This window comes from Micrasema longulum, unplaced genomic scaffold (assembly GCF_059751315.1).
Source record: "Micrasema longulum isolate JH-2025_06_02 unplaced genomic scaffold, ASM5975131v1 h1tg000383l, whole genome shotgun sequence".
NCBI classification, from domain to species: Eukaryota; Metazoa; Arthropoda; class Insecta; order Trichoptera; family Brachycentridae; genus Micrasema; species Micrasema longulum.
The window spans coordinates 1,188,809-1,214,027 of NW_028277584.1; the positions used below are offsets into that span (position 1 = coordinate 1,188,809).

Consider the following 25,219-nt stretch of genomic DNA (forward strand, 5'->3'; position numbering starts at 1 on the left):
AACATCTACACGACACTGGTATCTGTGCGATAATAAAAGTGAAGTGCTTAATTAAATAAACTTACGGAAGAATTTAACAGTGAGTTAACATTTCTATACAGTCCACAACAAGCCTTCTGTTATCAGTGTACAAATCCTGAAAGGTGATGAATTGACCAAACGAGTCTTACCTGGATTAGACTACCGAAGCCTTATCATGGCTTCGGTACATTCCCCGTTACATTTTACTCATTTAAATCAAGCGGACAATGTATCCGATTAATTCAAAGAAGCCCCTAAAAGTATTAAATCCTTAAATTAATAGAACGCCTATAGTAATACCAAAATTAGTTATTGGCGGTTTTTATATTTTCATTTCATTTAAACCAAGCAAAAAAATTAACGTGCTGTGTTGTGTTTTGTAGAATGAATTAAATTTAAGATATGAAGCATTACGGCACGTAATACGAACAGGTAGTATTCAATAATCGAAATTTTACATAGGTATTATACTATAAAGGAAAAATAATTCGATTGTGTTAACAAATGCGCATATACCGAAACAAACATGAAAACATAAGCTTAATTTTATTTGTTTTTAATTCCTAACTGAAATGCGAAACAAGTTCGTTTATGTTCAATTACGTTATGTAATTACAAATAAATGAAAAATCTGCAACAAAAAAGGCTATGTTCGTATATGTGTCCTCAATAGAATGAATAACTACCGGACCGATTTACGTGAGATTTTCAGCGAAATGTAGATCTTTCCCACGATCGTATTTATGGCTATTAAAATCTTCAATGTATTAAGTAGAAAGAAATTTAGGAGCGTTAATGTTTTTTCATCCATCACCAGGGTTGCATTCGACGAGAATGCATATACTAAAAAATGGAAGGATGTGGTTTTTTGCTTCTAAAAAAAGTTTAGTCGCGAATGTTTACAAATAACATTCGTTTTTTATAGATCCTAATCGAATATATTCCTTAAATTCATTATAAATTCTACCCATTTGTTGATTTTTACTGGATTTTTGGTAAACTAAAATATTATTAACTGACATTCAATACATTTTTTTAATTTGCATTCCTAAATAGAGTGCACCCATGTCCGCCATTTGCAAAAAAAATATATTTGAAAATTAATTATTTAATGTTTTGGAATTCAACAATAATCAAGTACCCAGGTACATACTTAAATTTAGTATTTGAAAATGAATTATTTTAAGTTCTGGAATTCAATCATAAACAAGTACCTAGGTTTAACATTTTCTCTCTGGATTTTAAAAATATTTTATATTATTTTATTTATTTCGAATACAAACAGATGTACAAATTAAATGATTGTAAATAGAAACTTTGAAAAAATGTATATTTAAAAATAGTAGAGCATGCCCATCCAATAATGGCACAAGAGCAGTGTTTTTTAATACACACTATAGATATTTACCATTGGCGTGTCTCAATTATTTCGTATTTATAAAAATTGTTTATTATGGGAACTAGAACCATTCACAAACCTGTAAAAAACAACCGTTTTATCTGCTCTCTTCGGGCGCATAGAGTATACAAATATAACTTTTTTTGGAAAACACAAAACATACCGATACAGAAAATTTTATTCAGATGCTCGGTCTAAAAAAATAACAAAATCGGTTCACTTTTGAGGCGTGGAAAACGGGACAACAAAACGTCAATTTTGTATGTTCTAAGAAAAGGTCTGACATGCAGTTGTCTTTTTCGCACAGTACCGGGAAGGCATCTGCAAGACAGTGACAGGAAAACAATGTTCGAATACACATTTATCAAAATTATCTGTCCTCAAAATTTATGTAAACCGAAACACAAAAAATAATACGAGTTTGTACTAAAATAAAGCAATAGAAAAGCATTGCCGGGTTCAGCTCGTTATATATATATTTCCTGCTAACCAATGTAAATTTCAGATAAATAATTTTAATAGGTACACGAATAGTGAAAGTTGTAGTGTATGGTATGCAAATAAATCGCTTAAACCAGCCAACAAATTATACAATTGGACTATCAAATAATGAAGAATGTTAGTTTCTTGGAGGGCCATGATGAGAAAAATAATAATTTAGTGAACATTTCGTCGTCTACACTGAAAAGATCAATGATGAAAATACCTTACAACTCTGTACCTACCTATATTTGGCAGGTAATTGAAATTTCATAAAGTTTTTATTAACATTGCTAAATAAGTGACAACACTACTAACTTAAAAGTAATTTTTCTCAAAACTATGATATTGTGGCTCAGTTTTATCCTCCACAAGACGACAATATTTTATAATCAAAGGATGATAAAAACAAACTATCGCCTCACAATATATTTTTTTTAGCGCAATGAAAACATACTGTCTCACATTGTACACTTTTAAGCGCAATGAAAACAGGTTTCTCTATAATCGAACAGTGAAAACTCACGTGAAATACTCTTCCGCGGGAGGTTTCCTCACAGCATTGTCAGCCAACTCCGATATGTTATACTTCTCCGTATCACTCTGGTTGTAACACTTCCTCAGGTAGAAGGTTCCGTTCGTTGCCAGGCACTGGTCTGCCTGTTCGTATGAATAGCAATCTGAAACCGAGAGTTAAAAGTAACAACACCTTATTTTTACTATCCACCCACCAGATATTCCAACCAATGACTGAAAGACCCGATGCCAAAATGATCGTAACAATTTTTTTTATTTTTAAAGAACTCTGTATAATTATTATAACTCTCTCAGTAGATTTTAACTGCGCTTTTAAGCTAATGTTCATTGTTTTGGATTTGATTTGATACAACCAACAACATTAATTAAACCTAACAAACGAATAAATTCAAATCATCAACACTATTTCAATCAACAAAGTAAAATCTATAAACACGAATCGAATGCAAAGCTGTCTTGTCCTGCAAATATTTTTCGACTCTATAGTGACTCTTTCCAAACAGCCTGAGCTTAACAAAATCTTTTAAAAAAATTGTTGGCAAAGCCTGAATTTCAAGAGGTACCTTGTTGTAGAATTGTTTGAGGCAAAATATTTTTTTTTTTAAATGCAGTCTAGTAACGGGATAAGATTTTCGTGTGATCAAAATATATTTTAACATAAAAGCACGCTGATTTGACCGGGTTTTTATAAGAATTGAATTAGGTAGGTAAAATAAATATAAAATCATTATTTTATCGCATAAATGACAGATTTAAAAAATATTTATATTCGACTAAACATAATCGATAAACATGTTAAAAGCCAATTGATATAACTGGCAATTACATACTTACCCGGACTATATTTATAATAATATAAAATAGATATTCAAATATCATTAGATAAACGTTTCCCATTAAATAAATTCTTCAGAATATTGAGAATGGTAATAATGCGTTTTGTCGTGGTATGTACATTGTTGGTACCTTTTTATATTCAATATAAAGACGCTTAAAGTGTACCTATATATTATGTAAGTGCCTGCCAATTTGGAAAATGCCAAAAATAAGTTAAGAGTTTGGCTAGCACTGAACACAAAGACGAAAGATTTTTTTGCTGACAAAAACAGATTGCGATTTTCCTCAGTTCGAATACATGCATAACTGATGAGTTTAAAAATGTCTTTTACACGTTTTACATTTTTTATCAAATACGCGTATACTGTATAAAGTGATTCTATATCTCAATTTCCTATAAACCGCCACTGTGTATGATTACTATTTTATAGGAAGAACCCAGTAGTCAAATGACTATTTCTTTTAAGTTCAATGTGCACATTCAACTTAAAATGAATAGTCTTTTTGCTACCTGTTATACCATGCTCAAGTTGCACATTGAACTTAAAATAAATTATGTTTTTTTTGTGGTTTTAACAAAAACAGTGATCATGCAAATTGGCGGTTTCCCCCTCATATGATTTAATACCCAGTAAATATAAATAATGAAATAAATGTTCGGGCGAATAAAGAATACAGTTATGTATGTAAAATAGAACCAGAATTCTGGAAGAGTGTTTTCGATTCAATGGCTACTCTCAGGTAAAATCCTAAAAAAATAAATTAACTGGACATAAATCCGCCTTTAAGTGTAGTGGTTGATACGTTCGTGTATCATACTTGAAATCCCGGGCTAGATTTCTGGCAGGGTGGACTTAAAATATTCGGTTTAAAGGTGGTTCTACTGCAATATTTAATTGTTTCTGACACCTGAAACGTAAATGTGATCACCGCACCTTCACGTGATAGATGAATGACGTATGCCACACTTGGTGTACTAATTCAGTGCTATATGCACCATTAGATGCAGATTAGAGGGTGATATGATAAGTAACTGTAATGGGTTTTTAAAAATTATATCAGTGTCGATAAAATACACTAAAAATTCGAATATTGGTGTGGCATTATTAATTTTTTAGAGCATAATAATATTATATTCATATGTTTACTGGCATAGAAAGTATCCCCGCGTTCATATTCAGATGTCACCATCGCCGTCTTAAAAAAAGTCTATTTATGGTAAAATGTAACATTTAAAATCAAAGATTTAGACAGTCTTTTTTTTCCTTACTTTTATAGGCACACAAAGGTGCGACATTGATATAGATTTTATTTACTACTGCATAGTGAATTATTAACAACTGTATATTATATATGTAGAAAATGATCCCCAAAATTATATCGTTGTGTTAATCATAGAGTAAAATATCCTAATTTTTTCGGGTTTTCGCAGTCTTGAACGTCTACAGCTAACAATTCGTCTACAATATCAGATCTGACCAAGGGACGCGGATCCGATTTGAGAGAGGCTTGGAGAGACTTAGTGAATCATGGCTATGATTTCACACGAGTCTACATAGAATTGATATAATATGTCTCTTATTTTTTTTAAATAATGAAGTCATATTTTGGTTTGTCACGCCTAAATGAGAAAATATCACATACTACAAATACCAATAGAAATATATGAAATGGATTTACAAAAATAAATTGAGTTTTCAAAATCAATATGGATATTGTAGAAAAATGTTTTCATATATAACTTTTAAAAAGAAAATATAAACAAAATATGTCCCAATAAAAAGGCGTCATGACGTATCAGAGGCGTGGCGAATTAAAAATTTTGAATTTTAAAATATTATTAATGGAACTAATAAGCAGCAAAAGTTTTTTTTTATTAGACAATATTTCATAGGTATATTTATTGATTTAAAATGTAAAAAAACATTAAGTGATATTTCCGTATTGCATTATTATTTTTATAAATTCGTCAAATGTTCCACCTAGGAAGAGGACATAGATTTAGTAAATATGTAAGGTTGACTTACGCTGAGTGCTCCAACCGGATTCGCAGTTCTGCCAGGGCAGCACCGTGGTGACGGAGGCGAACATGTAGTAGATAGTCCAGGCGATGATGAGGTTGTAGTAGAGCATGACCACGGTGGACACGATGACCATGCCGTAGCCGAGTCCGCGGAACAGGGGACAGAACTTGTTGTACACGGCCACGGGACCCAACGCCGCGAACTGCCCGAACGACAGCTCCATGAACATAAGCGGCAGGCCCGCTATCACCAGCATGATGGTGAACGGAATCAGGAAAGCCCCTAACCAACAAAGAAATAAAACATTTAATAACACTTCTCTACATTTATGTATTTTCAATTATTTTCCTTATACCGAGGGTGCGGAATAAGGGTAAACGGAAGACACATTCTCGATTTTCGTATATACAAAAACCCACACCATAGTCATGTTCCCACATAGTATTAAATACGCAAGTTCAAATTTATTCAAATATTTTGAATAAATCTTAGTTGTTACGCAATGTTAAAAAAACACACCAAAGAAAATATAAATATGAGAAAGAAACGTCAAAATGTATTCAATAAAACACGATAAAAAGTTTATTTATCAGTACCCAAAATATCTTTAATTTTTTGAACGTTGTTATTTTTTTTAATATGCTAGCAACATTTATTTATAAAAGGGGGAAAGAAGTAAATATCTATATTTTTATCAAGTCTTTGGGAGCCGCACTTAATCCAACGGAGCCCGACACAGAGTATTAGTGCTTTTTATTTGATTTTTTTAAAATACAAACCTACACTGGTTATTTCAATGATAATGTAAACGAAGTTTTTGCATTTTAATTATCTACACTTAAATCATACCTACTGTTTGCTTAAGTTTTTTGCCTAAAACTTTTGCCGAATCGTGTACCTACATACTTTTACGTAATATTTTATATTTATCTATAATATATATGTATGTAACTTGCCCAGCGCATACCGCACATGTCTCCTTGGCGGTGCACACATACACGGAAAAGTTGCACGTTGCAGAACGAGAAAAGCTGCCCGAAGGAGCTCTCTGTAATCTGGTAGACTTTATGCTAATAGAAGGTAATCCAGAAGTACATAATGTGCTCTTTATTGGATTGAGAAAAGAGGGAAGTGAATTCTTCACTGACTGGGATTATTAAACTGACTGGACATGATCAATTCGCCGAAATGATTACACACATTTTTAAAAGCCTTGAAATTCTTTTTGGAAACTACCAGATCTGTATATCCGACAGGACTTACAGCAGGGCCACGGATAGTAGCGAGAAGCTCCATTCGGTAATCATAGAGAGGGGGAAAGGTGCAAGACCACATGATGAAGACTTATTTGGATATCAATAATATTATAATCAAATAGTTTGACATTAAATTACCGCGGCCTTATAAAAACTGCGAAGTCCAGTGATCAGAGATAACCCAAAAAAAAATTTAAGCGCTGACGGATTGAAGAAAAATAAAGAGAGGTAATTTATGTATACAGGATGTTATTTAAACCCTGTCACATCCGAAACCACAATGATCAGTATGGGCAAGAAGATATATTAGCATATTTAAAAATATATTTAGAAAAAAGTTTTTTTTTTTAAATAAAATATTTAAAAAAACAAATGGTTGCTTATTTGTGCAGAGGAGAAGGGAGGGAAGCGCGGCGCAGTATCAGATTCCCCCCCCCCTCGTTTTCAGCTTTTCAGAAGAAGGCAACCATTTGCTTTTTTAAATATTTTATTTTTTTAAATTTTATTCGTTCTAAAAAAATATTTTAATATGTCTTCTTGCTCATACTGATCATCGTGGTTTCGGATGTGACAGGGTTTAATGAACACCCTGTATATAATTATAGTCGGCCTCGTGGTGCATATTTACGTACTTCTAAATAAATCGGCATTGTGGTGTAATGGTCAACGAGTTTGCCTATCATGCAAGAGATCTCGGGTCCGATTCCTGAGACATAGTTGATTTAAATTATTTATTTAAAAGGGTGTTTTTACACTTCAATATTTATTGTATGAGCCCATCATATATTTACAGTAGGTATAGATCTAGATACTCGAGCCTATTTCACCTCTGCTACCATAATTATTGCCATTCCAACAGGAACCTGGACTGGTACCTGAAGCGTACGACTAATTATCTTACCTTCATGTAACAAAAATGTTCAAGATATTCTGCAATTGATATGCTAATACAGTGCCCTATTCACCATTAGGTACGGAAAGGGAATGATGATGATGAATTTATTTATAAATCATAATGTTATTCGAAATTTACTAAAAAAAAATACATGTTTATTAGATAAATATTTATTAGACCTACATATTGAGTTTTTATACCATAAAACGTTTGAATTTCAATTTTGTACCTGTCATGTAAAAGCCCTCCGGACGTAAATAATATGAAATGAAAATAAGGCCTTTCATCCTGTCTTCGTGTAGGCAACAAAATTATTCAGATACGCTGCGGCTCGTGTACTAATGCAGTGCCCGATGCATCATTTGGTGCGGAAAGAAAATGATGATGATGGAGAATCAAACAAACTATGTATATTATACAAATAATTGTAATTTGAACTAAAAAATTGCCATAAAAGATTTAGCAACTTAGTAATTCTGCGAACGGCATTTCACAAGCTTAGCTAATAAAACAAACTTTTTTTTAAAAGTGCATGTATTTTTTGTTTAATTTGTGGAAAGTTTGATTATTGAACGCGTTCCAAATATGAACGATCAATCCCGGTACGAGAGACATAGGCAAACAGCATTTCCAATATCCGTTGGAAAATGGAAAGTCCAGTAGAAACACTGCACGCTGGAAATATGCTTATGTAGCGACATATATTATCAGTCTACTAGTAAATGTGTACGAATGTACATATGTATCTTTTGCCTTCAGAGATAATAGCATACACGGAACATTCTCTTCCGCTCGGTGACAAGCGACAGGAACTAGGAACTTAAGAGTGTACATCCGTGCTTTATTGTGTTGAATTTCCCTCGCACCTACAAAATGTTACGTAACATCCTATCTCAGCTTTATGAAGCCATTATAGTACACCTTTCAACAGTGGCGAATGGTGATTTTATTTACAGGTAAGCTATTAAAAAATATCATATATTTGTACCTACATAGAAGGTACATAATATAATGTAAGTTGTATTATTATACTATAAATTGATATTTTTGTGTGGTTCTGTGTGATAAAACAACTTTCATCCTTGAAATGAACTTAAGCGACGTAACTTCTTGATATTTTATCCATTCCTTTAATACAAAACTCATTTAAAAATAAATAAAAAATAGCACTTCAAATTTAGTCGATATTAAATATTCAATTGAAATGTCCAATGGCCGAATTGATCTAGAAATTAATAGTGCTAAAAACGGCCGCGTCGAGCGCTATATATTCTGCAATATTACGCATGAAAGTAAATGGTCTTATGTCAAAAGTACCATCTCAAAGAAAAATAGCCCTTAAGAAATAATGTTTGAAGTACTGTTTTCCAAATCAAGAATCTTCTAATAATTTGTGTAATCTGCAAGTTTAATCTGGCAGAAAAAACCCGTGCTGGGGTAGACATTAAAAATACAGTATACTTATTTGTATGAAAAAATAAGCTGTAATAATCGGCTAGTTTCTTGGCTCACCGCAGACGCTAGGCGCGCTTTATTAATATCAATATTTATATTAGGATAAAAATACAAACGGTGGAAATGATTTTAAAAAAATAGTAATTATTCTTTTTTTTTTCTGTAGTAATTATTTATTTGTTTTTCTGTAAATAAAGTTACAGAAAACATTATTATGGTCAGTCAAATATAATGTTAAGTTGCGCATAAATGCTTTTATACATGGTTCGCCCCTGCCTTTCAATGGTCTTTTTAATTGTGTCACCCTGAGAACAAAGACATCATCATCATCATCATTCCCTTTCCGCACCTGATGGTGCATAGAGCACTGCATTGGAACACCAATCTCAGTGTATCTTGGTCATTTTTGTTACATGATGGTAAGGTGATCAGTCTTACGCTTTAGGGACTATAAAATATTCTCGTGTGAAAACACCCTTTTAAATAAATATTTCATATCAACCACGTCGGGAATCGAACCCGAGACCTCTTGCATGATAGGCAAACGCGCTGACTATTAAACCACGAGGTCGGCAAAGACATGCGAGTACATGTATAATATTAAATTACAATATTCTTAATGAGTCAATTTAAGTTTATAATTAATTAGTTTATAAAGTCTTAGATTTAAGAGCTGTTTTTCGCATGTATTCATTTTTCATTACAGACAATATGTATGCCAATATTTTCTACGTTATTTTTTAGTAATTATTTTTTTATTATCCTAATGTCGAATATCTCCTTTTTCTTTTTATTTATATATAAATTTTTTACTTTTTATATTTTGTAATTTATATTTGTTTTAATTTTCTTATTAGCATTTACATTTATTATTTTAATTATAAATGGTATATTTTCTAATTCATATTTATGTTTCATTTTTTTTAATTATTAGTGATATATTTTCTAATTTATATTAATGCTTCAATTTGTAGCACTATCGTTATATTTTGTAATTTGCATTAATGTTTCATTTTCTAATAATTAACGGTATATTTTCTAATTTATAATTATTATTAAATTTTTATTATTATTGGTAAGTTTTCCAATTTATTTCATTTCCATTTTATTATTTTATTTCCAATCTATTTTGAATTTTTAAGTATTATTATTATTATTTGAATTTTTTCAAGGCATCAAAAGTGGGATTTTAGTTGCCAAAAAATATATGTTTTAACGATGTATTTAAACTGTAATAAAACATTAAAATATTAAACAATAAAACTTTGTACTAGCATAGATAAAGCTGGCAATTATAATTCCAGCCTCCTTTCACATCTTAGGTATGTACGTTGTATAAAGTAGGATTCAGGAAGTTAGGATATAAAAAATGTTTTCTTTCACGCGGTAAAAATCAAAGCATAAAAAAAATTGTATGTATATAGAACTATCTCGAAAGTGTATGAAAAAAAAACACACTGAACTAACAATGCTTTAAGTATGTCAAAATGTACCTCGGGAGTGTTTTATATCTAAATTTGTTGCAACAGAAGGAAAATGTTTTCGAGAAGGGAATATGGAAGTCAAGGCTTTTACAGGGCCTATGACCTGTCATGGCTGGTTTAAGTGGCCACGTATATCTCTCCCACATGATAAAGGTTTCACCTCTTTTACTTCACAAAAGTTAACAGATGGAAGAGTTGAGGGAATGTGATTGTTTAAAAAAATGTGGAATGGTTAATGTGACACAGTGTGTAAAAAGGCCACTAAAATCAGCCAATGACAGGTTAATGGCCTGTTAATGCCTAGACTTTCATATTCCCTTCTCAAAAATGAGTTCCCTACTTTAACTACTACACAAGCTCTTCCAAATTGACCAATGACAGAGTGTTGCGATAGATTGCCAGTTTCTAGGAAGGCAACTCACCAATCAGTAGACCTCACAGACTAGAATTTGTGACTTTACTGGCATAGTAATATCAATATTTAAGAAAATCATACTACTCCGCATTTTCTCTCTAAATAATTCAAGGGTAGTGACATTAAAAAGATGGACAAATTTAAGCACCTCGGCAACATTTTAACAGAGACCCTCGACCCAGATATAGGAGTTAAATGCAGAATTGAGGCAGCAAGAGCGGTTTTTAACAAAATGAAATCCTTCTTCTGCAATGATTATTATCTGATCTTTAAAATTAGGTAAATATTGGATAAGCGTTATGTGTTATGTGTGGTCTGTATTGTTGTATTGCTGTGAGACTTGGACAAACGTTGTTGTACTTGGTCTAAAGGTGAATACTATAAACAGGCTGGAGGCTGTTGAGATATGGTTGCATCGCAGAATGCTTTAGACAACTTCGACAGACCTGATAACGAACTCAGAAGTCTTAAGTCAAGCTAGAACCATCATAAAAGTATATAAAATTTCGTATCTAAGGCATATAATTCGTGGAAAAAAGTACCAACTGCTTCATTTCATTTTTAAGGGCAAGATTGAGGGTCACCGAGGAGCTGGAAGAAGGAAGATGTCCCGGCTATACGAGATTGAACTGACTTCAGGACCGTGGATCAGATTTTCCGGGCAGCACAGGACAGAGAGACCTTCGCCAGATTGACTCCCAACGCTGGGGATACCTGACAGGGCACTTAGAGAAGAAGAAAAAAAACCATAGCGCTGATAATACGATGCATTTTCTTTTTTAAATTTAATTTAGGCTTAGTTTGATAGTCTATAACAAATTTTTATTTTTTTTAAAACCAATAAACTTCCTCATTCAAAATTATACATTAGATCTTTTATTTTTTAATATCCATAACTTGTATTATTTATTTGGCTTCCGTAGTAGCGTTTTTATATTATTTGTGAAACAAAGTTATTTGTATTATATATGAGCATGAGTAAACAGTCGTTTATTCAATAGTTCATTCGCAAATTGTAGGAATAAAAATAAAAATGATTTGTTTGCATAATATGAACAAAATATGTTATCGATAAATATTTAGTTGTATATTTAATTTATAACAAATTTTAATTGGTAATTTTACTATTTGCGTATTTATACATAAATAATTTGTAACGTGTTTTCCCGAAAAACTTATGAATGGAAAAACATCAATTTATTTCAAACTAATTAGGATTCTGTCAATTACATATAAAATTTTACTAATTAACTATTTAATTACAGCTTGCTACGTGCCGATTTTATTTAGAATCCCAGTTTTATTTTTTATTTAAGCCTTTAATAAAATAATAATTTAAAAACCTAAATACATAGAATCAGAGTAGCCCAGAAACCGCATACGCGCATCAAACTGAATTCGACTAACCTACTCCCAAATGAGTAGTTTTACGTTTTGGCCATTAGGTACTCTGTAGACGTTGGTTAGTACGCAACTGCCGATTTTAATTCAACTATCTCGTATTGTGTCGTTGGCAAGTGTCAAAATACTGCTGGGATTAAAAAGGAATACGGTAGGATCATATTTCATGTGTAAGAAGCGAATTCACAAGAAATATTATTCAAGAATTCGATTTTTTTACTATCTGTCAGATTGTTAAATAAAATTAGGTGGAAATTTTGTACTAGTATTGCCAGGGTCGTCACATTTTTTTACCCTACTTTCTATTAATAAGCCTTGGTCATCAAACGGTATTAATTTACTTAATTACTAAATGATCATTTCACAGTTTTTTAACGTTTGACTAGTAAAAGTACCTGTTTTTTACAGTCCAGTCAGTCAAATATTAAAAAAAAAAACATAACATAACATAATACGAATTTTTCTTATATATGTCTATATTGTTCACTGTCTGGCAGCATTACGGGGCCACTTCACCCATGCGCGCAGACGGGATTTCGGGTAGAGGGGGGACTTTTGGGCACAGCACGATGCATACAAACTTGGTTCTACTCGCCTTCTGGTATATTATAATTCTTTGCCTAAATATTACATTTTATTTAATTAATTAATTTTTTAATAAATGCAAAAATACACAATTTTATCATAGACACAACTGTATGTTTTTTATGTCCCGACTTGTTAGAAAATTCCGTGTTAAGTCGGGACTCTTCGATATATAAATATAAAAAAATATTAACATATTTAAACAATTTACAAAATAATCAAAACAATATACAAAATAATCAAAACAATATACAAAATAATAATTGAGAAATATAAATAATAAAAATTATAATAGAAAAATATAAATAATAAAAATTGTATCTTACATTATGCATTTAGATTCTTTCTAATAAAATTCAGTCCATTCAAATATTTAGTAAACTTTGCTGATGCGTGAGTGTCATTTTTTTAAATATAAATAATTTAAATGTGCGTGCTTACACAAGAAAAAAATGTTTATTTACTTTGTTTGCCGACAGACACTTACACATTAACACAGGCTCACAAACATGCAAACGCACGGTACAAATGATGGACAAAGACAGACTAATTTTGAGAAAAAAATCATCATCATTCCTTTTCTGCACACTAATGGTAAATAGGGCACTGCGTTGTTACACCAATAGCATTGAACTCGTTAAAAAAATCATAACTCTAAAACTGCAAAATCGCGGGACATGAGTGGGGATTTGGATACCCCTTAATATGAGGCTCCTACATTTTACCTTTGGACGTCACTTCTTCGGCCAACCTGTATACATTGAATTTACTTAAAATAAGTGATAGAAGAATGATAATTTATGTGTTTTTTTTTATAAAGTTGTAAATAATTCCTTTGATGTTCCTGATTTGGTCAAATATATATATTTCAATATGCCTTATAGGCCAGATAGGCCAGTGAGGTATCATACTTATTTTAGATATATACATTTATTTATATTTGCATATCTATGTCAAATTCGCACATTAATTCTCTGTTCCCGAGAATTCACCCCCTCGGTAACAAACACACATACGACAATAAATAGATGCATTTGCTATAACTTTATCAAACTTCAAAAACTAATTGTTTCTAAATTTTAAAAATAATAATTTAGTTTCTAGTACTTTTAGTTATATATATATATAGGTATATATATATATATATATATACAAATAAAAGTACTCGCACTTTCAAGACATTGGTCGTAGGGAGTCAGGAAAGATGATGCATGCCACGGATTGGAGATTCTTACTGGATGTCGAAAATAAAATATGAAAATAAAGAATCATTTTAAAATAAATAAATACAGAAGTTTCGCATTATAAATAAATTGTCTATGTTTTATGAATGTATGTATGTGTACGCGCATGGGTGTATGTACGTGTGTGTGTATGTAACTACACGTGTATATATACATATGTGTGTGTATATATATATATATATATATATATATCTGTGTATACGAGATGCGTATGTGTGAATGTATATGTATCAAAACGTGTATACGAGTAAGTTTATATTTTTCTAGTCTGTGCTCTCTATTAATTTGTTAACTATTATCATTTATTAGAATGTAATTGCCTAGCTTGGAACGGGGTATGTACCCTTGTTAGCTGGGCAAAGTGAAAGTAAAATTGTATTTTTGATAAAAGGTGTGAATAAATGTATTTTTCATTTAGTTTTTTTTTTTATATATGTAAATTGTTTATAACCTCTGAATATACAAAAGCCCTTTAGGCGTAAATAAATAAATAGCGGCGTGTCTCGATCATTTTTGTTTTACAAAGTTAAGATAATCAGTCTTACGCTTCAGGTGTCAGTCCAGTTTAAAACACCGTTTAAAATCAATATTTCAAAATCAATATTTCAATCGAAACCGGTACCTCTTGCATGGTAGGCAAACCCAAGGCTGGCAGAAAAAAAATCTTAAAACATCCAAAGTATTTTGTTTTCATTAACACTTTTAATAGAAAGCAAAAATAAAAGTTTCAGTGAAATTTCACAGAATTTTTATTCAGTGTAAGTTTATTGTAATTTAACATAATCTGGTATTGAAGCTGTCGTAAAAGCGATTAAACTGATGAAATCGGTAGTCAGATGGCAAAAGGGACCATCTGTATTTTGGTCTATGTTTAAGTTTTCAAAAGTTTTAATTAATATTTCAGTAAATATACGCATGAAAAAAATTAAAAAACCAGCGTCATTCAGAATGGTAATTTATTATTGAAAAGCAACACTAAAATATTTTAATTTGTCGATTAAAGTCTTGAAATTGAGACGGATTTCAGCTCTCCTGAACATTTTTCAAAATTACAGATGGTCCCTTCTGCCATCTGACTACCGAAATATAACTCGTCTTTAATTTTGAAAATAAATTATGGCTTAAAACATCTTTTTTTTTGGGAAAAAAATATATTTCCATTATTATGATTTAACAAATATTTCAATTTTTGGGGCCATTTTCTTTTAGTTATAAATAACCGTGTTAGAAAATGGGAAACACGTTTGAGCAGGGCGGGATTCGAACCTTGGACCTCCTTATCCGGAGTCCGCAACACTATTCACGGGACCACAACCTGCGTATTAATAATATATATTTTCAAACACGTGGACCGAGTCGAGTAAGGAATGAAATTTTGAAAAAATCAAAACAACCCGCTTACGCATAAAATTAAGAATACTCTAGAAGAAGCGTAGAATCATATTTGAATACATCGGACTGTGTCCAATAATCTCCACACTATGCCCCACTTTCACCGCGCGCATTCGTGATGTCGCCGCGTAATGTTGCACGATGGGAAAAAAAATAATCATTACACAAATGTAAGGGAAAAAAAGCAATTTGTTAATTTCTCTAAAGTTTTATTGTGCACGCGGAAATATTGATTGACACAACATAGTAGATAAGTAAAGGGTCATTTAATAAGAGTAATTGAATTAATGAACTTTAAACTTAAAATATAAAAAAAATTTTTTTTTACATAAAACGGATATTTTTATATCATGTTAAATAATATTTGATGTTTTTAAAATAATGTCGGTCAAATGTCCACCACAAAGTTGTTTAATCTGAGGTTCAATTTTCATTTTTTCTCTTATGAAATAAGTCAAGTAGGGTAAAAAAAAATAATACCCTGGCAACACTAACGAAATTTTCATTTTGTTTTTTCGACAATCTAAAAGATAGAAAAATAATTCAATGTTTAAGTAATGCATTCGCTACCTAAACATTCGTTTGATAATTACACATAAAATGTAATACCATACTGTTTCTTTAAGATCCTAGCAGTATTTTTACACTTTAAAAGGACACAACACGGCATAGTTGAATTCAAATCAGGAGTAGCGCACTGAGCGACATCTATAAAGAAACTAATGGGTCCAAACATAAACCTACTCATTTATGAGTAGTTTAGTTGCCTTTTGTTTGATGTGCGTATGCGGTTTCTGTACTATTCTTAATTTTATACGCTTACGTATTTATTTTTAAATATTCTTGCTCGTATATTAATTACAAACATGGAAATATCTGCCTAGCTGTAATTCCAATCTGCTTGTAAAACAGGTACCATCGAAAATACATAAACCCTTTAATCAAATCATTTGCATACAAACCATGTAATCAAGTCCCGTGATCATTAGCACTCTCTTGTTTATTTCGCTCTCTAGCTCAACAACATCAACTCTTTAATTTAGTTATGTTTGTAAACAGAATGTCATCACCGACTCGACGAAAATTGTTATTTCGTCAGAATTAAACTAGTGGACACAGTTGATCAGCACGCATAGTAAGACACCAACACAACATACTGGTAAATAATTCATAATGTAAATAAACTATCACTGAATATGAAAAAAACACCCTGATAAATATACGTTTACATTCGTTATTTTTCCTTTTTTACAATTGAAAATTTATGTAACCTGCTAAATATACCAGAAACAGTATTTTTCTAGTTCTTATCTTTAATAACAAATATTTTAAAACTGTTTCGTTTTTTGTCAAACAAATACTAAAACAAACGAACGCTACAAAAATGGTAACAAAACTCACGCTGATTCGAATGAATTCCAAAATTGATTTTTTTTCTATGGTTTCCTGATATTTTTAGATAGGTACCTTAGGACCTGCCTAGATTTGAAAAAAGAATATTTCAGTTGAGTACTTTTTTGTTAGTTTTTAAAAAAAAAAAATTGTATTGTGTTGTAATTTCATGGTAGTCAATAAAATGTTTTAATGTTATGCGGAATGTATTCAACCAGGCGTGCCTTTACTGAAATGGTTTGACATAAAACATGCGCTTAAGGGGACCAGAAAGGTTTATACAGCCCAACACTGGGTGAGATTCGAATGACGGTTGTGGACGAACAAATACACATAAACGAATTTTCGTTTTGCAAGTTTTTTATGCATTCTTGATGAACAAAACAAGCATCTAAATTTCCAAAAACGTTTATAATTGGGAGGTATATTTATATCTAAAGGCGACCGCGCAACTCGCGAACTGCTTTCTTCTTGCCGCGATTCCGGGTGAACGAGTTGGAGTTTTTTTTTCTTAGCGCCATTTTGTTGGTAAAGTTTTCTTCTATAGAATGAACTTAAATTCTATTAAGAATCGTCAAAATGGAGCAATGGCGGCCAATTAATCAAAAACGTCGAAAAATTTAAGTTATTTGTGGTTAAAACGGTATTAAAAAAATATTTTTTATATCCAGAGATTGGTTTAGTTTATGTACGAGTAATTTATCATTATTTCCATTTTTTTTCAAATTAAGTCAATACCTTTAGCCGTTCTTGAGTCATCGCGGCAAAACTAGCGGAAATGATGTTTTAAGAAAAACGCAGTCAAAGTTTTGGAACAGGATTACGGGCACTCTGCCGGCCGTGCACGGCCTTACATTTTTGTCTCTCCTGAACTCATTTTTGGGAATATCGAAGTTTTTTTGGGCCAAAATGTTTTTAAAAGATTGTATTAACCGATTATGTAAAAAAACAAATATGGATTTTTTCGAAATTTCAAACCTTTCTGGTTCCCTTAAAAAAAGCATGTTACATTATTATAAGTACATGGGGTACATAATGATTTTAACAGAATATTGAGTAGCTACCCATGTTTATATCTTTTTAGACGAGCATTGAACCTAACCTTCTACGGAGGTAATTAAGATTGACATATATATCTTTATAAATGGAGAACCGATTTGAGTGAATATGGAAGCCTAAGCATTTATAGAGCATACGTCTCACGATCTGTCATTGGTGGATTTCAAATTTAATGAACATTATTTATGTGTTTTGAGAAAGCACTATGGAAGTCTAGCGTTATCGACTGGTTTTAAATAATTTATAAATTATTTATTTACTTCAAATGGTTGTGGCCCCATGGCTAGTGTCGCAGACTCACGGATCAGAGGTCCTAGGTTCGAACCCTACCCTACTATAACTTGATTCACAATTTCTAATAGGGAGTTATTTTAACTCAAATATTTGAAACCGGTAGACAAAAAAGTCGATAAGTGTTAAATACTAATATTTACTAACAATTATTGAAAATGGCACCCAAAATTGAACTTTTTGGGTAAATCATAAAAACGCAAAGAATATTTACTACGCAAAGGAAAAAAAACATGAACTCAAGAAACATTTATGGTCCATTCAAACCTTTATATCCTGTGTTTATGTGTGCGTGACAAACAGTTTTCAAAAAAAAATGTTTACTGGGTTTACCGACAGTCACTAAGGATTATGAAACATTCGAACGCACTGTGCTGTGATGATTTTACACGTTTTTTATGTAATGTAAAACTGACCTCCTCCATTGTTGTAGCACAGGTATGGGAACCGCCATACGTTCCCAAGGCCCACACTGTACCCGAGCAGGGAGAGCAGGAAGTCAAAACGGCCGGTCCAATTACCCCTCTCCGGCTCCGGGCCCCCGCGCGCCCCCGGCGAGGGGCACGGCGCTAGAGGGGCCTGTGAGTTGGCCACGGATATCTTGTCCGACTGGAAATAAACAACAATTAGCAAGGATTCAAAATACCATCATTTTAAACGCACGAAAATATACAATGTTTACTTTTTAAAAGATCGTTTATTCAAAAACGCGCTATTAAAAAAATATTTTTAATTAAAATGAGATAAAAACAACCTTTTTCTTATGTTAATTTAAGCTAATTTTAACAAAAAGCTAATGCTTTATTCATGTTTAAATGAAATATTGTGTACTGCCATAATATTTAATAATTTATTATTTTTAAATATCCATGTCCTGTCTTTGCCACCAGATCTCATTTGGCATAATTTCAAACTATCTTCATCTATCCTATATTTTTAATCGTTTAATAATTCAACATGCAATTTTTTTAAAATTAATTTTTCATTTTGAGCAGCATATCACGGGTAACGTGTTTTTCAACAACACACCTGTGATGCTATTCTGAATCGTGTGATTGATTTGGGGGTTTTTATTTTTTGCATTTTGATTAAAGGCCAAATAAATATGAACACGGGAAAACAAACATGATGATTTTAATTTAGAACATTTTGCGACATTTACAAGAACTTAATTAGGGCGAATTGAACAAAGCGTATTTGTTTTTTTTTTTTTTTAGACATTTATATTCATTATTTGACGTTTAATCATCAGTGTAGCCATATGTGAAGCAAAATTTATTCGCATTTTTGTAGGATAATATTTTCAACATGCGATCCTATTAATGGTGGATTTATTCTTTGATAATCGGATTTGATTATTTATCTTTCAAATATATACTCTATAACTCTAGTAAATTATTATTTATGAGAAGCGTGTTTGTCTGTTTGCCTTTGTCTCAGCGCCGTGTATTAAAACAATAAGGCTGTATTTGTTAAAGTGAAAGCCATGGAATTCAAAGCTATTGTTTGGGATTCAACGTTCAAATTCGAAGTTGAATGAATATTATCTCCGGTGACTTCTCTAATTTTTTTAAAAACTAAATGGCACAGAAATTCCATTCATGACTTCAGTCAAAAACTTAGGTATTATCGTACATAAGCATTTAGGGTGGCACGGTCAGGTTAACGAAGTTAGTCGTAAACTTTATAGCAGTTTGCACTAACTTAAAAAATTGCAGAATTTCTTGCAAATTAATTTATTTAATAACCCTTACGGATTATTACATTCATTTTACAAAAATAATATATAACTCCATATTGATAATAATATTTTTTACATCTTCGGAAAAGTTTGTCTGAGTCTTTTGTTTAGTTTGGTCTGGTAGTTTAATGTTTAATTTTAGTTCCTGGTTTATTAGTCTCAACTGTCCTTGTCTCGTTTTAGAAGGTTGGATATGATATTTTTCTGATATTCTCGTATTGTGCCCATGTTTACTACATTTTTTTTCAAGTTTTAGTTATTTGTCTACAATTACATCAGTGGCTAATTTATGGAGACATTTTAGTGATTCTAGTTGAAAGAGTTCGGTTACATTTAATTGTTTATTTGTTAGATAGGGAAGGTCATATACTAACTATAATATTTTATTTTGTTGTCTTTGTAGTCTGTTTATGTCATTTTTATATCCTGTTCCCCCATTGTAGTTACATATAACATATTTTAGTTTATACATAGGCTTCATATATTTTATTTTTTTTCGTTTTTGAAACAAAATTTTTGATTTTAAAATAAGACTCGATAATGTCGCTACTTTGCTAATTAAATTGCTGATATGAATTTTCCATGTCAAATGTCTATCGTTAGTTCTTTAGTTTTATTAGTCCAGGGCTTATTTCTCCCACTCCTTGATTATGCAGATGCATGATATCCAGATGCTAACTCTGAATTGCTTAATAAGTTGGAACGATTGCAGAATGTTTGTATACGGTATATCTTTAATCGTCGCAAATTCGACCACATAACCGAATATCGCACGCAACTATCACAACATTGAATTTCTCTTCGCTCTAGTAATGAGAGAACCCTTTGCCTCCTCTTTAACAATAGTAGCTGCTCGATTGTGGAATAATCAACCCACTAATGTTAGAGACTCCCCATCTTTATTTACTTTTAAATCAAGATTGTCACTATCTAAATATTTAAGTTGTTCCTTTCACCTTCTTCTTTCTGTCCCATCTCCTCTCCTCTCTTCGTTAAATAATATTTTAACATGATATAAAAATAAAATTTGTTTTTTATTTTAAGTTCAAAGTTCATTAATTCAATCACTCTTATTAAATGACCCTTTACTTATTTACTCTGTTGTGTCAATCAATATTTCCGCGTGCACAATATAACTTTAGAGAAATTAACGGATTCTTTTTTTTTACATTTGTGTTATTATTATATTTTGTCCCATCGTGCAACATTACGCGGCGACATCACGAATGCGCGCGTCGAAAGTGGGGGCATAGTAAGGGCATTTTTGGACACAGTCCGATGTATTCAAATATGATTCTACGCTCCTTCTGGACTATTCTTAATGCTATGGTTTCAACCGTTTATATTGTTCCAGTTGTATATTATTTTCTAACCTACGAAAATTCGGAATGACATAAAAAATATAGCGCTTATTTGGATATTTGATGTGGCTCGAGTAATTTCAATATCCACTACAAGCCAACACATAATGATTCATAACACCTGTGTGAAGGAAATTGTCTGGTAAGATTCAACTTTCACATATAATACGGAGTGCGTTATTTTAGTGCTGCCTACCCTGGTTTAAAACTGTATGCACGCGACTAATATAATCATACCCAGAGATATAAGCGTTGTTGGCGTCAGCGAAATTTTATCAATATCTCATGTATAGGACATCTGCATAAATGATTTATCGATTCCGCGTCGGGACCAAAGCGAAGGTTGGGAAATTAATAACCCTTGAGCGGTATATTTAACCGATATCACACTTTATAACCATTTCATATATTTCTGCATGTTGTAACTTTGAATGTCGTGTAGTAAGAGTAGTATGCAATTTTAATTTCATAGAAAATGTTTTACCTTTGTTAAGTTAATAATATCTATATTAGTATACCTTTATATACTCGTATATGACAATTTTTTACGCCTCTGACTACACCTAACCCTTTAAGTATTTTATAATATTTTAACTTATTTATATACCAACAATATTTTGGGTTTGTCCAAATTTTTGAGAAGGTAATTTTATTTTATTTATTTTTATTTTATTAACATAAACGGCAAATCTGCCTTTTACAAACATTTATAATACTATATATTTGGCTTACTTAAAAAAAAAGTTTTTTTAAAAACATAAATTTCCTTATACCCAAGATTTATAAAAAAAAAATAAACCTAAAAATTGTACAAAATTTATATTAAAAAAATTAACCTAAAATTTACAGCATATTCAGTAGAAATTTTAAATAATAAAACATTCTACAGTAATACAACAAGAAAACCATAAGTCCCGTTTCATACAGCTGTTTCATCATTGGGGAAAAGAAGCCAGTGTTGGTTCTGTAATTTCCCACAGCAAATAAAGTGTTATTACGAATGGCAAGATTTGGAACATTGATGTTAATTTGAAATATAACATCTTGAGCATCCATCTTATAGGATAAAATTTTATGTAAAACTCTCGATGAAGCTAAAGTTCTCCTGAATTCCAAGTAAAAAATATGAATATATTACAGTCCATCGAAATAATTATCTTAAGTATTGATGAAATTGTTTTGATAGGTAAAATTGTTTTTAGAAATATGCGTTGCGCGTATTCAATTCGCTTTTATGGATATCGTGGATGGGAGACCTTATAATATAATTCAATTCTTATAAGCTTCTGACCCATTACCTCTCCTGGTTTTTCAAACCAGACCATAACTTAATTCCTTTTTCTTAAATTTCTAACAATATTAACGAAACTGTAATTTACTCGTACTCTCATTTTACCATCTCAAGCAATTTATTTTATTTTATTTTGTTTATTTTATTTTTTATTTTATTTTATTCAGAAAACAACATACAGTCGTACATAATAAGTATTAAAAACTACATTTTTTTAACATTAAAAGACCAATTAAGTTTTCATAAATTATGCAAAAGATATAAACATTAAATGTGACAAAAAAATAAATAAATGCGAATTTCAGGTGAGAAAAGAATAATTGTTAACATTTTCGTTTTCCATGGAGGTAATATATTAAAATAAATAAAAATACAGAATGTACACACCGAGCCATCCACGCACACACATGAATGCACATATAAAACATACACAAACATATACATTACATGCGGCACATATACATAGCATAAACCACTCAAGATGCACATTCAGCAACTATCCCAAATAATCGACCCCATGAAGAAATTTTCTGTACAAATGCAACGTGCAGTTAAAAACTTGACATGACTTGACACAAAAATTGACTTTAAAATTTGACGATATACTAAACCATTAAGGTAAAATTCTAGACTTAATTCTTAGTGACTATAAATTAATAGATGCCTCAATACAGTAACAAAAGAAGATCCTTATCACCCTGCATTAGAAGTAACGATAGATTATCACGAACAATTTACCTCATAACAATATAATAAGATCAAACTTTTTTTAATGTGACTATGACAAAATTAACTCGGACAAATAACTACATGAACTGCACTCACTTATTTCATAATCTAGATGCTGATGAAACATTAAAATTATTTTATAAAAATATTAACGCCGTAATACGAAAGCATGCGCCACTTAAAAAAAATAGTAAAGGATATCCTAAACGAAATTCTAAAAATCTTATAAAAAGAATTAAGGAAAAATGCAGATACTAAAATATATATATATATATGAGAACGAGTTAGACAATTTGTCTTTAAATTGTTGAGAAGTCTAAAAAAAATATGTAAATAAATGTTGTAAAAATTATCTCGAAAAACAAATAAAAAAACATTGACACATATAGTTTATTTCAATTCACGGATTCCCGGTCCCGACCCTGATGTACGGGAGCGAAGTATGGACTTGGAAAAACAGGGATGAAAGTAGGCTGAAGGCTGTCGAAATGTGATCTCTCAGGCGAATATGTGGTAAAACTATATACGATAGATGCACAATTGTTGAGATCCGTACATTATGTAAGGCTGAGACAAGCATTATCGACAAAATCAAGAAAGGAGCTCTGCGCTGGTTTGGACATGTAGAGCGAATGGACAGCCAAAGAACGGCTAACAACATTTACAATGCGAATGTTGATAGATGCAGAAATAAATTAAGGCCGAGAAAGACATGGCATGACCAAATCCAACAAGTACTTGAATATGGACATGTCAAAAGTCGTAATAATCGGCGCGCTTGCATGAGAAGATGTATGAATGTAGAGGAAGCGAGATCTGTATGAAAAAATAGAGTAATGTGGCGTTCTATCCTTTCTGCCTATCCTTAAGGGGAAACGGCGTGATGGTTTGTTGTTGTTTTTGTCATAAATAGTCATAAAACAACTTCGAACATACGAGTACCTAAGCAATGTACATTGAACTACCATTAGATTCTACAATTATAGGAAAAAAAATCGCAACTGCGGGTAAAGAAATTAGTACATTGTTCACTGAATACTTTAAATCAGTATATAATATATCTCACAACTCTTTCACTTTCTCCCAATAAGACGCAATAGGACCTAATTGTGTAGGCAAATTTACTATTTTAATATAAAATATGAAAAATAAATGTAAATTATTCAATGTCTGAAAGGTGCAGGTCCCGATGGAATCCCTTCCCTTTTCATTGAAAATTGCTCCGAATTCTTAGGAATGCCACTATATATTATTTATAATAAAACAATCGAAACTGGAATCTTTCCATCACTTTTGAAAACTGATCATATCTCTCCTATCTTCAAAAAAGGTGACACGTAAAAAAATATAGACTCAGTAAAATTTCAGAATCACTCATTTACGACTTATTATTTCCTCATGTGCAAAAACTCATTTTACCATAACAAGATGGCTTCTTTTCCAGAAGATCTGTAGCATCAATGCAATATACTCATTTTATCAGCAGCAATATTGACAAAAATTTACAGGTGAATGCCGTATATACAGATTTCTGTAACGCTTTAAACAGAGTTGATTAAATTATATTACTTCTAAAATCACAAATTTAAATTGGTTTAAAACATATTTCACGCGGGGATCACAGATCGGATTAATTAGTGGATTTTCTGGTGATCTCTATTACGTAACTGCAGGTATTCAACAAATATCAAACCTCGGACCTCTACTATTTGTGATATATATTAATGACATAACAACAAACATTAATTTTCTGAATTCCTTTTGTTTGCTGACGACCTAAAAATTTTTAAAACTATGGAAAAAAATTCAAGACGGTCAAGATTTACAAAAAAATCTTGATACATTAGTTACATGGTGCAACGACAATGTCCTTTACTTTAATAAAGATAAATGCTTATCAATTCAATTCTCAAATAAAATAATAAAAACG

The 25,219-nt window shown here is 31.4% G+C and overlaps 1 protein-coding gene and 1 long non-coding RNA gene across 2 annotated transcripts in view; one reads left to right on the top strand and one right to left on the bottom strand.

Annotated features, from left to right (window-relative positions):
- Window positions 1-25,219, bottom strand: part of GlyT (Glycine transporter) — a 48,343-nt gene that overhangs the window by 15,659 nt on the left and 7,465 nt on the right. The window contains exons 2-4 of the mRNA XM_088225732.1: window positions 18,584-18,776; window positions 5,302-5,580; window positions 2,427-2,580 (exon numbers count right to left, since the gene is read on the bottom strand). Coding sequence (XP_088081858.1) covers window positions 2,427-2,580; window positions 5,302-5,580; window positions 18,584-18,776 — 626 coding nt within the window. The remainder of the gene's footprint in view (window positions 1-2,426; window positions 2,581-5,301; window positions 5,581-18,583; window positions 18,777-25,219) is intronic.
- LOC148282025 (uncharacterized) lies at window positions 8,247-11,666 on the top strand. The gene is made up of 2 exons (XR_015822194.1): window positions 8,247-8,405; window positions 11,370-11,666. It is a non-coding gene; the product is annotated as an uncharacterized LOC148282025 (long non-coding RNA).